This window comes from Ostrinia furnacalis, unplaced genomic scaffold (assembly GCF_004193835.3).
Source record: "Ostrinia furnacalis isolate ACB-3 unplaced genomic scaffold, ASM419383v2 OfSCF0550, whole genome shotgun sequence".
In the NCBI taxonomy this organism is placed as follows: Eukaryota; Metazoa; Arthropoda; class Insecta; order Lepidoptera; family Crambidae; genus Ostrinia; species Ostrinia furnacalis.
Genome location: NW_021130789.1, coordinates 113,374 through 126,965, shown reverse-complemented (window position 1 = coordinate 126,965; position 13,592 = coordinate 113,374). Strand labels below are relative to the sequence as shown.

The 13,592-nt window shown below is 38.8% G+C and overlaps 2 protein-coding genes across 2 annotated transcripts; both read left to right on the top strand.

Moving 5' to 3' along the window:
* The first annotated feature begins 1,122 nt into the window (after window positions 1-1,122).
* Window positions 1,123-2,600, top strand: LOC114366148 (uncharacterized). The gene is made up of 2 exons (XM_028322924.1): window positions 1,123-1,942; window positions 2,129-2,600. The coding sequence occupies exons 1-2, from the start codon at window positions 1,197-1,199 to the stop codon at window positions 2,598-2,600; spliced, it is 1,218 nt and encodes a 405-aa protein (XP_028178725.1). The 5' UTR covers window positions 1,123-1,196.
* Window positions 2,601-12,368: 9,768 nt separating this feature from the next.
* LOC114366147 (structural maintenance of chromosomes protein 2-like) lies at window positions 12,369-13,280 on the top strand. The gene has a single exon (XM_028322923.1). It carries the CDS (start codon window positions 12,369-12,371, stop codon window positions 13,278-13,280), a length of 912 nt encoding a protein of 303 aa, XP_028178724.1.
* The last annotated feature ends 312 nt before the right edge of the window (window positions 13,281-13,592 follow it).

Sequence of the window (13,592 nt, the reverse complement as noted above, 5' to 3'; positions counted from 1 at the left end):
AACGAGGAAGCTCTTGGCCTGTATCTCACCTGATGGTAAGTGACGATCAGGCCGAATGTGGAAGCGAGCTTCACCCGAAATCCTCAACCACGGAAGAACTGGCTATCTTAACTCTAACTGCCGGAACACAATAATGCTGTTAACATAACTTGTAGAGCAGGAAGTAAAAATAAACTAAAATTTCGCAGTTGCTTGGCTCCTAAAACTTATGCATGCCATATACCAAATAATATTAAATACTTTAAAAAGCTATTTTGTGTCCTATTTGATTGTCCTGATATTATTCCGTCATAATATTTTAAAATACTATGAAANTTGAAACGGCGTCCAAAATGGCGTCCGCTACAAAATTAAAATTTGTCGTTGCTAAAAAGCAAGCCATTTTCGGTCGCATTAATGAAATCTTTACTGTTGCAAAGAATATTTCGATCTCAAAAGAAATAACTAAGTCTCAACAAGCATTTTTAGCGTCATGTTCAACTTTACCAAAATTGTATGATGAATTTAATTCGCTTTGCGATCAGCATAATCTTTTAGAGATGGAGTTGAATCCCGTAGCTGTTCCCAATTTTAGTGATTGGTCATCCTTTGAGGAGCTTTATTCATACATTTCACAAACGCGTACATCAATTGTTGAATGTCAGGCAAATACCGCACATACTTCATTAACAAAATCTGCAAANCATAAGTTAATGTAACATTTTCTATGCGACACTCAAGGTTTAAAATATCATCTGCAGTTAATGGAGTTGCTAAATTATCTATGAAATTGGTGAATTGGGTAAGTTTACCCTTAAATGCTGCTCTACTGCGTGAAAGTTGAACAATGTCGTTGGGAAAAAATTTGTCTTGTGACGTCATTTTGAAAAATTGTGTAAAATTTGGTTAAGAATTGTAAGTAAGTAAGATAGAGGGTTTGTTGTGAAATAATAAAAGGAACCAGCTCACTCTCCTTCAGAAGCTCGAAGTCGTCTTGGCGTGGTCTTGGTTGCACGTGGTGCACGTGCACGTTTTTCTTCCGGCGGCGCAATCGGCGGACGGCGGCGTCGAAAATTGCATGAAATATCCACGCATCGCCGTCGGGCGTCGCACGCAGGCACCACGTAGAGCAGCGATGGCGCTAAAATGGGTTCGGAACACCCACTATTTGGGAATCTCTAATAACTAAATATCAAGATAAACGTGCACTAGGCACCATGTATTTGAATAACATTTTGGACATTAAATTAACAAACAGTTCGCCATCTCAATTAAATGATTTTATAGAAAAACTTAACTCATCTTTTGCCGCGCTAAAACAATTAAATATCGATGATTTACCTGACTTCATCATAACGCATATCGCGTTAAAAAAGTTAGACTTACAAACTGTGCAACAATTCGAATCATCTATTCGTGACAAAAACATACCGGAGAGTTCAGATGTTATCAATTTCATCCGCCACCATATTAAAGTCTTAGAACGAACATCTTCGTTTTCGGTTCAACAGACACAACCGCGATCGCGCTATAATAATAATAACACTACTAAAAGAGTGTCTCATACCTTTGCCATAACAAATGACAACACATCGGGAAATGTTAAAGTAAATACGTGCATTTATTGTAAATCGGTTCAGCATTTTCGTCTTTATGAATGCACCGAGTTTAAGAAAATGAGCATCAAAGATAGATTCCAATTTGTGAAACAAAATCATTTGTGTGTTAATTGTTTAGGGTCAAGTCATAATACTTCAAAGTGCGGTTCTCAAAGCTTGTGTAAAATCTGTAATAAAAAACATCATTCTATGTTACATTTTGACACCCCGGTTACTTCGCAATCCACTCGCATTAATACAAACCAAATTACAACGCATTCACCACCTTTCGCGGCGCCTCCGCCGTCAGCGGCCCCGCCCGTAACCACCTCTGTGCAGCCGGAACGCTCTGTGTGCTTGCACTCAGAGAGCAGAAATAACAGGAGTAGCAGCGCGCGTTTATTTCCATACAAAAAATTTCGCCATTTCCTGAGGGGGACGAGGTAATGACATTTGTGTAACAGCTGATGGCGCGGAGAGACTATCGATATTTTTGTCGATGATAATCATTGCTCTATGGNGCAGCCGGAGCGCTCTGTGTGCTTGCACTCGCAGTCCAGTGACAATTCCGTCACATGTTTAGGCGCGTATCAGGACGAGACGGGCGTCGTATTGACAACCTCACATAAAAACAATTCTACGACAATACTACCTACCGCGCAAGTTTATGTACCTATTAATGGGAAACACGTAACTATCAGATGTTTAATTGACAGTGCATCGCAAAATAATATTGTAACGCTTTCATGTTGTAATCAATTGAACTTGAATATTCAACCGCTAATTAATTCGACTATTAAAACTGTAGGGTCGCTCGATACCTCTGTTTTAGGTTTTGTTTCGCTGACAATTAAGTCTCGCGTCTCTGACGCACAATATAATGTAAAATGCTTGGTAGTCGAACATATTACTGACTATCTACCTACTCGCGTTGTTAACGCAAGCATAATCGACGACTTTTCGGATATCCCACTCGCTGATGATTTATGGAATTTACCTGGCGATATTCACGCAATTNAATGATCCTCATTCTCGGCGCACCGTTGTTCCCACATTTATTGCTCGGTGGTAAGATTATACCTACTGTGACATCGTGCCCGGCTGACGGCCCGGTCATTGCCCCTCACGCGCTCGAAACTACTCTTGGCTATATTGTTGTGGGTGAAATGGTTAGCTCCGTCGAACCTGGCAGTGTAGCCTGGTCCTTCGGTCCTTTAATAAATGACAACTTGCATCAGTCTTTAACTAAATTTTGGGAGATTGAGGAGGTTAATAGTAGTGGCTGTGACGTCAGTCCGGACGACCGCGAGTGCGAACGCAAGTTCTTATCGACAGTGTCGCGCGATTCTTCTGGCCGTTTCATTGTTTCTTTGCCTTTTAAAGGGGATCCTAAAACATTAGGTAATTCGCATATTGGTGCTCAGCGCCGATTAGCTGCACTTGAGCGTAAATTCATCGCGCTGCCTACACTTCGTGAGGCGTATAATGAAGTAATTTCTGACTATTTAAAAAAGGGTTATTTATCTGAAATACCATACTCATCCGTGGCTTTGAGTGAGGGTTACTTCATCCCACATCACGCTGTAATTCGTCCCGATAGAACTACGACTAAAACGCGCATTGTTTTGGATGCCAGCGCCAAAACGGACACTGGCTTTTCGCTCAACGATTTACTCATGACTGGACCTAACTTGCAGGCTGATTTATTTACATTGCTATTAAGGTTTCGTCAATTTGAAATAGCCGTCACTGCTGACGTGCAACAAATGTACCTTCGCATACTTTTAGCAGATGATGATCGTAAATATCAAAAAATATTATACCGATTTAATGAAGACGAACTTGTTCGTATTTTCCAATTTAATTCGGTCGCATTCGGTCTTCGCTCGAGTCCGTACCTGGCTATGCGCACGATCCGACAATTGGCTCTTGAGGAACAGGATCGCTTCCCTCGCGCTGCAGAGGTCGCCACTCACGAAATGTACATGGACGATTTAACTTCAGGTTGCACTGTCCGCTTACTCGGTTTCGGAGATGCCAGTCTTAAGGCATATGGCTGTGTAATTTTTTTGCATGTAACGCATCCGAACGGTGACATTTCTATACAATTAGTATGTTCAAGGTCGAAAGTCGCTCCGCTCAAAACTATAACGCTCGCTAGGCTCGAATTGTGTGCCGCATTGCTTCTTTCTGAATTTATTAAACGAGTTCACGCCGCATTTGATAATCGCTACCCTATAAATGAAATATTCGCCTTTTCAGATTCCACTATCGCTCTGTCGTGGATTCATTCATCGCCGCACCGTTGGCAAATGTTTGTCGCCAACCGTGTTAGTAAAATACACGATAATTTGCCACCTGGCCGCTTTTTTCATATAAACGGATCTGAGAATCCCAGTGACTGTGTCTCGCGAGGTCTTTTACCTTCGCAATTAATCGCGCAATCATTATGGTGGCATGGCCCCTTATGGGCTCAATCTCCCATCGCCGATTGGCCGATCGTGCCCTTTGCATCTTCTCATCTTGATGATATACCTGAAATGAGACCGTCGGTTACTTTAACTGCTGTATCCGATGTAGACGCATCGCCGCACCCCCTTCTTGAGCTCGCATCCCGGGTCTCGTCCTGGAAAAAATTAAAACGCATTACTGTTTATGTCTTACGCTTTATAAAAAAGATACCTGATGATGCGAGGGGTTTGTTACGTATTTGTTTTAAGGGAAATTGAATAGGAAATGCGATGCGGGAATAGAATAACTGTGTGAGTTGCCGAGAAAGGAGTTTACCCGATATATTGAGATTATATGAGACTCATGCACTGACCTGGTAACAGCGACACCGGGCTCCCTTTCCCAGTTCCAGCACTCCTTGTGGCAATCCAATATCAGAGGGCGTCGTTCGAATAGCGGAAACACTGCACTTCGCACAAAATCACCAAACGATAGAATAAAATAGTTTTTTATAGCGGCGTAGATGCACACGTGAAAAATGGAGTCTGGGCAACGGGCAACTGTCTTTTTTCTTTCAAATGTTTGGTAGGCGGCACAACAGTTTACGCCGCGGAGAAATAGATGGCGTTAGACGCCAAGGAACTTTGGCGAATGGTCGGGAAGAGGCACGCATGTATACCAACAGTAGAACATGAGAACTCTTTGTTGCCAACATAAGCGCGCAAACAGGCTGACTTCGGTAAAATGATGTGACGTGAGGTGCCAAACTGCGGAAAATGGCGGAAGAAATACATGATTTAAAATGAATTATCATGAATAATATTAACAACTTATTTAGCTCTCAGTGTCTTGAGGCAACTTAAAAAAGTACATTCTGTGTTTTTATTATTATTTAGGCAGTTAAATACTGCACAGTATTTAGTACACCATTTTCTTTATTTTGTTCCATCATACACAAGAATACGCGTGCGTGAGTCAATGTTCGCTCGTATGTGAGGCCTTGTCGAATAGTATCCTAAACTCGCGGAGATGAACAGGCCACACAAGACGTGTGTGTTTGAACTTTGAAATTCCAAATTCAAGCGGATCGATTTTTTGCAAGTCACTGCAAACGGGATGTTCGTGTGGCGTACAAATAAACGGGACACACACCGTATCGCTTTTCTCAAGGCGAGGCGTTTACGTTACGGTAACCTGACTGCCTCGAGTTAATACGGTTACGATCCCTTTCCGGGTTGATAAGTGTGCTATGTCCTTAGTTTGAGAACCACTGCCTCTCAAAACTTTCAAGAACAAAATTGGCAATTCTTTCCCACGTATTATATTCAATGTAACAGTTTTGTTGGTCTGTCCAGATATTGTTTGGAGTTTATAAACTTTGAAGAAGATCTCAAGTTTAGAGTTTATTTGAAAAGATTCGAGTTTTGGATTGAAACTGAATGGAGCAAGAATAGTTTTATGTTTAGTATCATGTAAGAACAAAGTTTATTAATATCCTAGGCCCATAATATTAGTATAAATAAAACTATAATTATTTCAGTCACAAATTATTCATCATGAAAATCCAAGTGACATTAACAAAAAAGTATTTTTACAATTCAGTCACTGATAACACTTAGAAAAAAAAAATAGAGTACTGACTAATTTAGATAAGAAACCTATTACTTTCTTCCTTTCAGAAATAATCACACACCACCGCGATGTCAAAAAGTATAGTGCCATCTATTAGTCGCTCAAGACAAAACTTTGTTGTTTTGCATAAAGGTGAAATATGATCTCAAGCAGGGTTATGCGCTACATAATCTATACGAATATTATAAAGCTGAAGAGTTTGTTTGTTTGTTTACTTGAACGCGCTAATCTCAGGAACTACTGGTCCGATTTGAATAATTCTTTCGGTGTTAGAAAGCCTATTTATCGAGGCTAGGCTATAGGCTATATACCGTAACGTAGGAGTAATAGACGCAGAGCAAAAATGAAAAATGTTGCGAAAACGGGTTTTCACGCGTGCGAAGTCGCGGGCAGTTTGTTGCAAGCAATTTTGTGTCACAACAAACAAACTTGTTACTCTTGTCGTGTAACTAACGAGCTACCAACTTGTACGTAAACAGGAACAGAAAAAATAATGAAAACTACTCAAAGGGGTAACTTGGACGTGTAGAGAGCTTATACCCCTATCTACATGTTGGAAAAGATGAGCCATTTTACTTTAGTAAATAGGTAATTTGACTTATAATCCTAGTCTAGTTCTAAAATAAAGGAAACGGGACTATTGTAGGGTTAATACTGGGACGTGTAAAAGTGCTTTTTTAAAGCCTACTTACAGAAATAAATGAGTTTTAATGAGTTTTTTTTTAATTTCCACCTCTCGTTCCCACCACTGCAACTCCTGTGTAGCCAGGATCTTCAGCTTGACCGCCATAAAAACCCAACCAATGAAGGCCAAGTTTGTCCCGGTAAGTTAAACTGTCATTGGACCCGCAACAAAATTAATCAGAAGAACTTGAAGAGTTCGAAGTTAGGCCCATAAGTAAGGTACTTATTTGTTTCAAACTAAACCAAATCCACGCTAGCAAAGCCACGTGAATTGCCTATTCTTTAAAACCCCCAGCGACAGGTATTTAAACTTATAAGTGGGTCTTTCATGGATTAGCGAATAAAGGGTGAATGGAAAGCGGGATCGGATAATTCTTTGACATCCAAAATCCTCCAATCCGTCGGGATGTCATTAAAACGAATTCCCACTTTACCATCTTCCCACCTTCCCACCTCTTCATTGAAGTGGGTCACATTCATAGACCCGGTTTAAAAAGATAATGAGTTGGGCTATTTTTAGATTTAAAAGCCATTATGGATAGTTTTTAGCTTGAAATTGACTTATAAACATTACTATGAGGTCTCACAATGCGCGTGGACACACAGTGTAACGTTGCCGTTTGCTGTTTTTTCACAAATTAATATTTCTTCTCAATATTCTGATTTTGGATACCACTAGCGACATCTATTGGCGTGATTTAGAACTAATTTGCAATAGATGGCGCTTTTTGCTCAGTTAATTGAAATATACTTTGATGAAACATTTCCTAGTGTTTTTATATTGATTATTCTATTTTTCAAATAGAATATTTTCAGTGTTCTGGAAATTGTTTTCATCATGGTTTTATTAGTACAGNGCATCACCAACTTGTAACTGTAATAACTAAGACTACCTGGACATGAAGTTATTTATTTGAAATATATTGTTTTATATCCCAACTTAATATTATAAATGCGAAAGTAACTCTGTCTGTCTGTCTGTCTGTCTGTCTGTCTGTCTGTCTGTCTGTCTGTTACGCTTTCCCGCTTAAACCTCGCAACCGATTTTGATGAAATTTGGCATAGACATAGTTTGAGTCCCGGGAAAGAACATAGGATAGTTTTTATCCCGGTTTTTGAAACAGGGACGCGCGCGATAAAGTTTTTCTGTGACAGACAAAATTCCACGCGGGCGAAGCCGCGGGCGGAAAGCTAGTTTTAAATATTCGAACATAGGCCTCCTTTCAAATCCCTTAAAGTCTGATATACATAGATAGACTTTAAATCTTACTTAATTGTTCCGGATATTAAAAGCGAGATGGTTATTGAGTTACATAATTCCAAAGTACTATAAAACCGATTCTCAGAACAGATGTTAGAACTGTAATTGCCTGGTAATTTCATTTATTAAGTACTCCAAGAAAATGGAAGCGCTGACTTGGACTGATAATAATTGATTTTTAAAGTTAAAGAAACTTGAAATCGTTATTTACTTCTTTCAAGCTTAATTCTTTAAAAAAAATCAGTTTAATGTGTATTTCCATGTTATAGTGTATTTATTTAACGTAATTAAAACAACTTTTACTGGCGGTACGAAGTTCGCCAAGTCATCTTGTTTTGCGTAATTCGCAAATGAAGCTTTGGGACTGCTTTTTACATTTTAAAATCTGTATTCGTAGCGTCGCAGCATCGTAGCGTCGTAGCATTGTAGCGTCGTAGCATTGTGGCGTCGTAGCATCGTAGCGCGTAGCGTAACAAAACATAGCCATAATAAATACTCGTAGTCCTCGTAGCCGTAGTATGGCTACGGGCTGTAGCTTATACAGCTAGAATATTTTAGAAGTATGTTTTAACTAGCTTTCCGCCCGCGGCTTCGCCCGCGTGGAATTTTGTCTGTCACAGAAAAACTTTATCGCGCGCGTTCCTGTTTCAAAAACCGGGATAAAAACTATCCTTTCTCCTTTCCCGGGACTCAAACTATCTCTATGCCAAGTTTCATCAAAATCGGTTCAGTGGTTTAGGCGTGAAAGCAAGACAGACAGACAGAATTACTTTCGCATTTATAATATTAGTATAGATAATAAGTTAGTTGATTATAAATATTTTGTAACCGTACAGTTATTAGGGTCAAAAAACTAAGAGAAATTATGAAAGTGCAAAAAATTAATGCAATCGAAGTCGCAGATAGGTCTTTGCAGAAAAGTAGCATTTGTACTATACAAAACAGTCACATAAAAGACACACAAAATGGAAACGACCTAATTAGGCGGTCTTATCATAAGAAGCGATCTCTCCCAGACTACACAGGAAGGAAGAATATAAACTCTCAATACCTAGAAACTGTACTTACGAAGTTCTCGCGAACTACTGGCCCAGAAGCTCAGTTTAACTAAGAACTATTGCGAATTAACGAGTTTCCCAGAAATCTGTCCACTAGAATATCATACCTTTTGTGAATTAGTTGCCAAAACGCCCAGTTATAAGCGAAATTATTAATAACAATGAAGAATTATTGGTTTAAGTTCATTTAACAAGTTTCACTAGATTCTTAGAAAACGAATTTTAAATAAGATTTAAACCTTTTTCATAACAAACATTGTTATTAATAAACTTGTTCATAATGAGCTTACGATTAGTTAATTTTTAATTAATTTCATTAAGTTATACTTTGATAATAATTATTGAAATAAAAATGTTATTTAGAAACTTTACTTTGCTCGCATTATATAAACTAATAACTAATCATATTATTCAGAACATAATTATGTAGAAATTATATTATTATTACGAGTATTCGTACAATCATAATCATATCCCTTTGTTCCAATTCCTAGTACTAATAAAACTTCATTAATAACGTTTAATCACAAAACAAATACGTAATACATGCGTTCACTAACTCATTCATAGGTTTCAGTATAAACAATTATACAAGCTCTATAGAACAATTTAACAATACTACTTTATCTTAATTATTTTTAATTCTCGTATTTTTCGCAAAAAAAATATATTGAAAATTTAATTTGCAGGTGCCCATATTTTAAGTTTTAAAGGTTAAGGCTTATTTTCGTGCACCTTTTCAGTTACACAAGCTGTTCAGTTACTTGTGTGTACCTATTTTTCTATGAACGAAGTAAACTATCCACGTGTCCAATTTTGAAACCACGCGCCGCATCGGTGGCATCGTTTTTCATATTTAATTATTTTAGCGAAAAGTTACTCGAACATATTACTCGAATTGAGAACCTTCTCCTTTTTTTGAAGTCGTTAAAAATATTATCATTATGTTTTCTTTACGTAAAAAATTTGGACACTGATTGCAAATTCACCCTGTATTGCTGAACGTTTGAAGTATCGTAATAATAATTGTAGGTTGTTATTAACAACACACCTACGCGAAATACTATTTTCTGGTTCAAACGCTTCCGGGAATTCCATGGCGCACACGAGTTTGCCTCAATCGTGGATATCCAGATATTTGTAGGTTTTGGTATGCAATTTGAAATTCCTTTTTAACCCCGACCCCGACATGTGTATCTACATAGGTTTATCGGTAGCATTGTGGAAACTGAAAAACTACATTTTGTTTGAAAGTTGACTTGATCAAGAATTTTCTTAGTTTACGACAATTTAATCTTCTCCAACTCTTTGCTTTCTATGATACCTTTTTTATATTTTGTGATTTTATGTCGTTTTATTATTATTTCTATTTTTTCACCCTCGCTTCATATGGTTGTAGTGCGTCATTTTTGTGAAATGTTCTCCGTTCTAACTTCTACCTCCTGCCACCTACAGATGCCATATACAGATGGGCACCATGGGAATGAGTCTACCTATTGCTGATGATCAGTGTCAGTCAATTAGTCAAAGTTCGCCGTTCGAGACCTTTTCTTTTCTTGTTTAGTTTATTTGTTGTTGTGTTAATATACAGTTTGATCAATCCGTCTTCTTAAGCCGTTCAGGAATTTGTGATGTTTTTAAAAATACGTTCTGGCTAGCTTAAACCTATGGGTCTACTCAGTAACAGGATTTGTCAATTTTTATACGATCTGTCACTGTCGTACCGTGCTAGAAAACGCATAAAGGAAAAATCCGGAAAGCTTTTAGATGTTTAAACTAGGCGCTGACTACCGATTTTTAGTTGGCCGATAGTTGTGCCTGATTTCGCTATGTCTATCCATCCATATATGTATATGGTCTGCGCCTAGGGCAAGCAGACCATCGATTTTATGTCGGCCGATAGTTTAGTCGGGCAGTTGATCAGTATGGGCATGTATGGAAGTGCGCACATTACGCCGATTTGATTTGGCCGATTCTTCATACAAATTAAAATCGGGTTCAACTATCGGCCGACTAAAAATCGGTGGTCTGCGCCTAGTCTTATAGTTCGAAGTTGCAAGCTCCTGCTCAGAGAGTGAGCAAGTTTGCCACTTCATACATTCCTTCTTAATATACCCGAGTCTTAATAAACACGTATTCTTGCAAACACAATGAATTGTTGACATTTCCTACCACCCACTTTATTTGGATATTTGCTAGTTTCTAAAACCTCTAACTCAAATAAACAAAGCTGAAAGTTGTTTGGCATAAAAGTAATCAGTCACGAGACTAGTTTTCAAACACAAACAAGCAACTCTGGTTCGGGCACACAGAAATAGTTTGTTCCGGCGTTTCTTCTCAGCACTTGCCCTAATAATTATGTATGTCTCGAAGCGCTTTTAGGGCCCAAAAGATAAGGAGACATGTATGCCCCTTAAGGGTTACCTTTTTTTACTGTATTTTGACGTTCATAAGTGCCACTAGTGGTCAAAATTGAATAAATTATTTTTGATTTTGATTTGATTTTGAGTTCAATTTTCAAAGATTTTGTATTATGTTGTGGTTTTAGAGTGGATTGTAAACAAGTGTCATAAAAGAAGTAGGCTACATTTTAGAAGATGTATGCCCGTTTTCACCATCAATCCCTAATTTTTAAGTGACTCCTACAGTAACAAATAACAGGAATTTTGTTTCCATAGGGGTCACTTAAAAATGAAGGATTGATGGTGAAAACGGGTAGTAGGCTACTTTTTAGAATTGTCAAAAAACTACCAAATACAGGGTGTGGTTTTGTACTGGTTTTGTACACTGATGCAAAAAAAAATCCTGGAAAATCCATGAAATCAGGAAAATGGTATTATGACGCGGGCGAGCTATCGGACAGTCTCCCCGCTCTCTCGGGGTGGCGGCCGCATGTGCTCGGTGCTGTAGCGGGGTACGCGGGGGTGGTGCGGGCGGTAAGAAGCGCCGTCACGAAAGTTTTAGGAGACGTTTGAACAAGGTTTTTTTTACTAATAAAGTAATAATTAAAATTTTTGTTTGTATTTTTCTTGTGATTACTTTCATGTGTACTACCACCCCTGTGATGGGCGTTGTTTTACAAAACCACACTCTGTATGTCTCTACTTAAGTTAATCAACTCATTCTATAAATAATTTGTCACTTGAGCTATCGAACAAGTCATGTCGTCATGCCTTTTCAAAATTTATGGATAACGAGTTATGAAAAGACGAAAAACGTCAGTGATCTGATTTACTAACCTATCCTTACAGTCCTATGGTAAGGATCGGGTTGCTATTGGATTGCTGTAACAATAACGAACCTTAGCGAAACCCAAAAACTTTTGTCATTGAGTAAAGAGTAACTAAGTTCCTCTTCGTCCGAGGACTCACTTGCGAACAGACGTGTGTTGCGTTCTCTAAAAATAGTCATAAATTGCTGCGCCAAACAAGTTATTACTGCATCGTGTTAACTACGAATATCCCATACACAAGAAAACACCAAATCTAAGCGATAAATTGGTCACGGCAAGCAGCAGCGAGCGGGGAGACCTCATTCACCTCCGCGAGAACGAAACACTTGCCATTTTTTGTCGCGCTCCAATACCTGTGCTACGGCGGCCGCTTTTTAGCTCCGCCCCCTGCTACGTGCTACGATACTACGACTAAACGCTACGCGCCTGCATTCGTCACCGTGTACGCAATCGCCCGGTCTTCACAGTGCAAAATGGAACCAAAGAGTACTATGAATAAATCACTTTCCGAGTCTAACATCTCCGAACTGACGGACGAAGTGATTACCTGCGCAACGCTGACGGATGAGCTTTCTCCCACGAACTTTGTGAGTCGGCGAGTGAAAAGAAAAGCTACCGACAACCTGGACTGCGAACTTAGCAACTTCAAAGAGGAAATTAGGTCCATGATCTCGATAATGCTGACAGCTCAAGAAAAGCAAATTAATAAAATCACCCCAGTCTTAAATGACATTAAGGAAGCTAACGCTAACATTGAAAAATCAATGGCTTTTCTAGCTTCCCAAAACGAAGAGCTAAAAAAGAAACTAGACGCATACGAACTTCAATCCAAGAAAGATAAAGAATATATAACCATATTGGAAGACAAGGTTGAAGATCTGCAAAGAGAAAATAGAAAATCCAACATACAAATTAAGAACGTCCCGAAAGTTGCTAACGAAAATGAACAGGAACTGATGAACATGGTGGTAAAATTATCGGAGAATGTAGGCCACACCATTACAGGAGCAGATATCAAAGATATCTACAGGCTGAAAAATAAAAAAGTGGAGAACAATGGCCCAATTGTAGTAGAACTATCGTCTACCATCCTAAAGAAGGACTTTTTAAAGTCAGTGAAGACATATAACATTAGGCACAAGGAGAAACTCTGCGCCAGGCACTTGGGTCACACAAAAAATGAGTACACTCCAATATACGTCTCTGAGCAACTGACCGCCAAGGCAGCCCGACTTCACTTTGTCGCTCGAGACCTGATAAAATCGACAGATTACAAATATTGCTGGACGTCCCATGGCCGAGTTTACATCAGAAGGAGTGAAGACACGCCAGTAATCCTGGTGAGAAGTGAACAACAGGTACAAAACCTGTTACTGGCAAAATGACTAAATATAATAACCAACTGGATGTATTCACTTTTATCTATAGTAAGTTTTACTGTTTTGTCCACTGCTCGTACACTAATACAACTCACCTACAATAAATCCTATCTCCTACATGACAACCACCAACATCTTTATCATTACAAAACCACAAAATCAACCTACACAATTTACATGCACATACAAAAAATACTATCTAAACCTACTCTAAGTACACATCATTACACCCAACACTCAAACAGACCACAACAAACAATACCACAGCTACCGTTATGCTATACTTGTAACCTTTGTTTTTACAGCATAGACTCACAT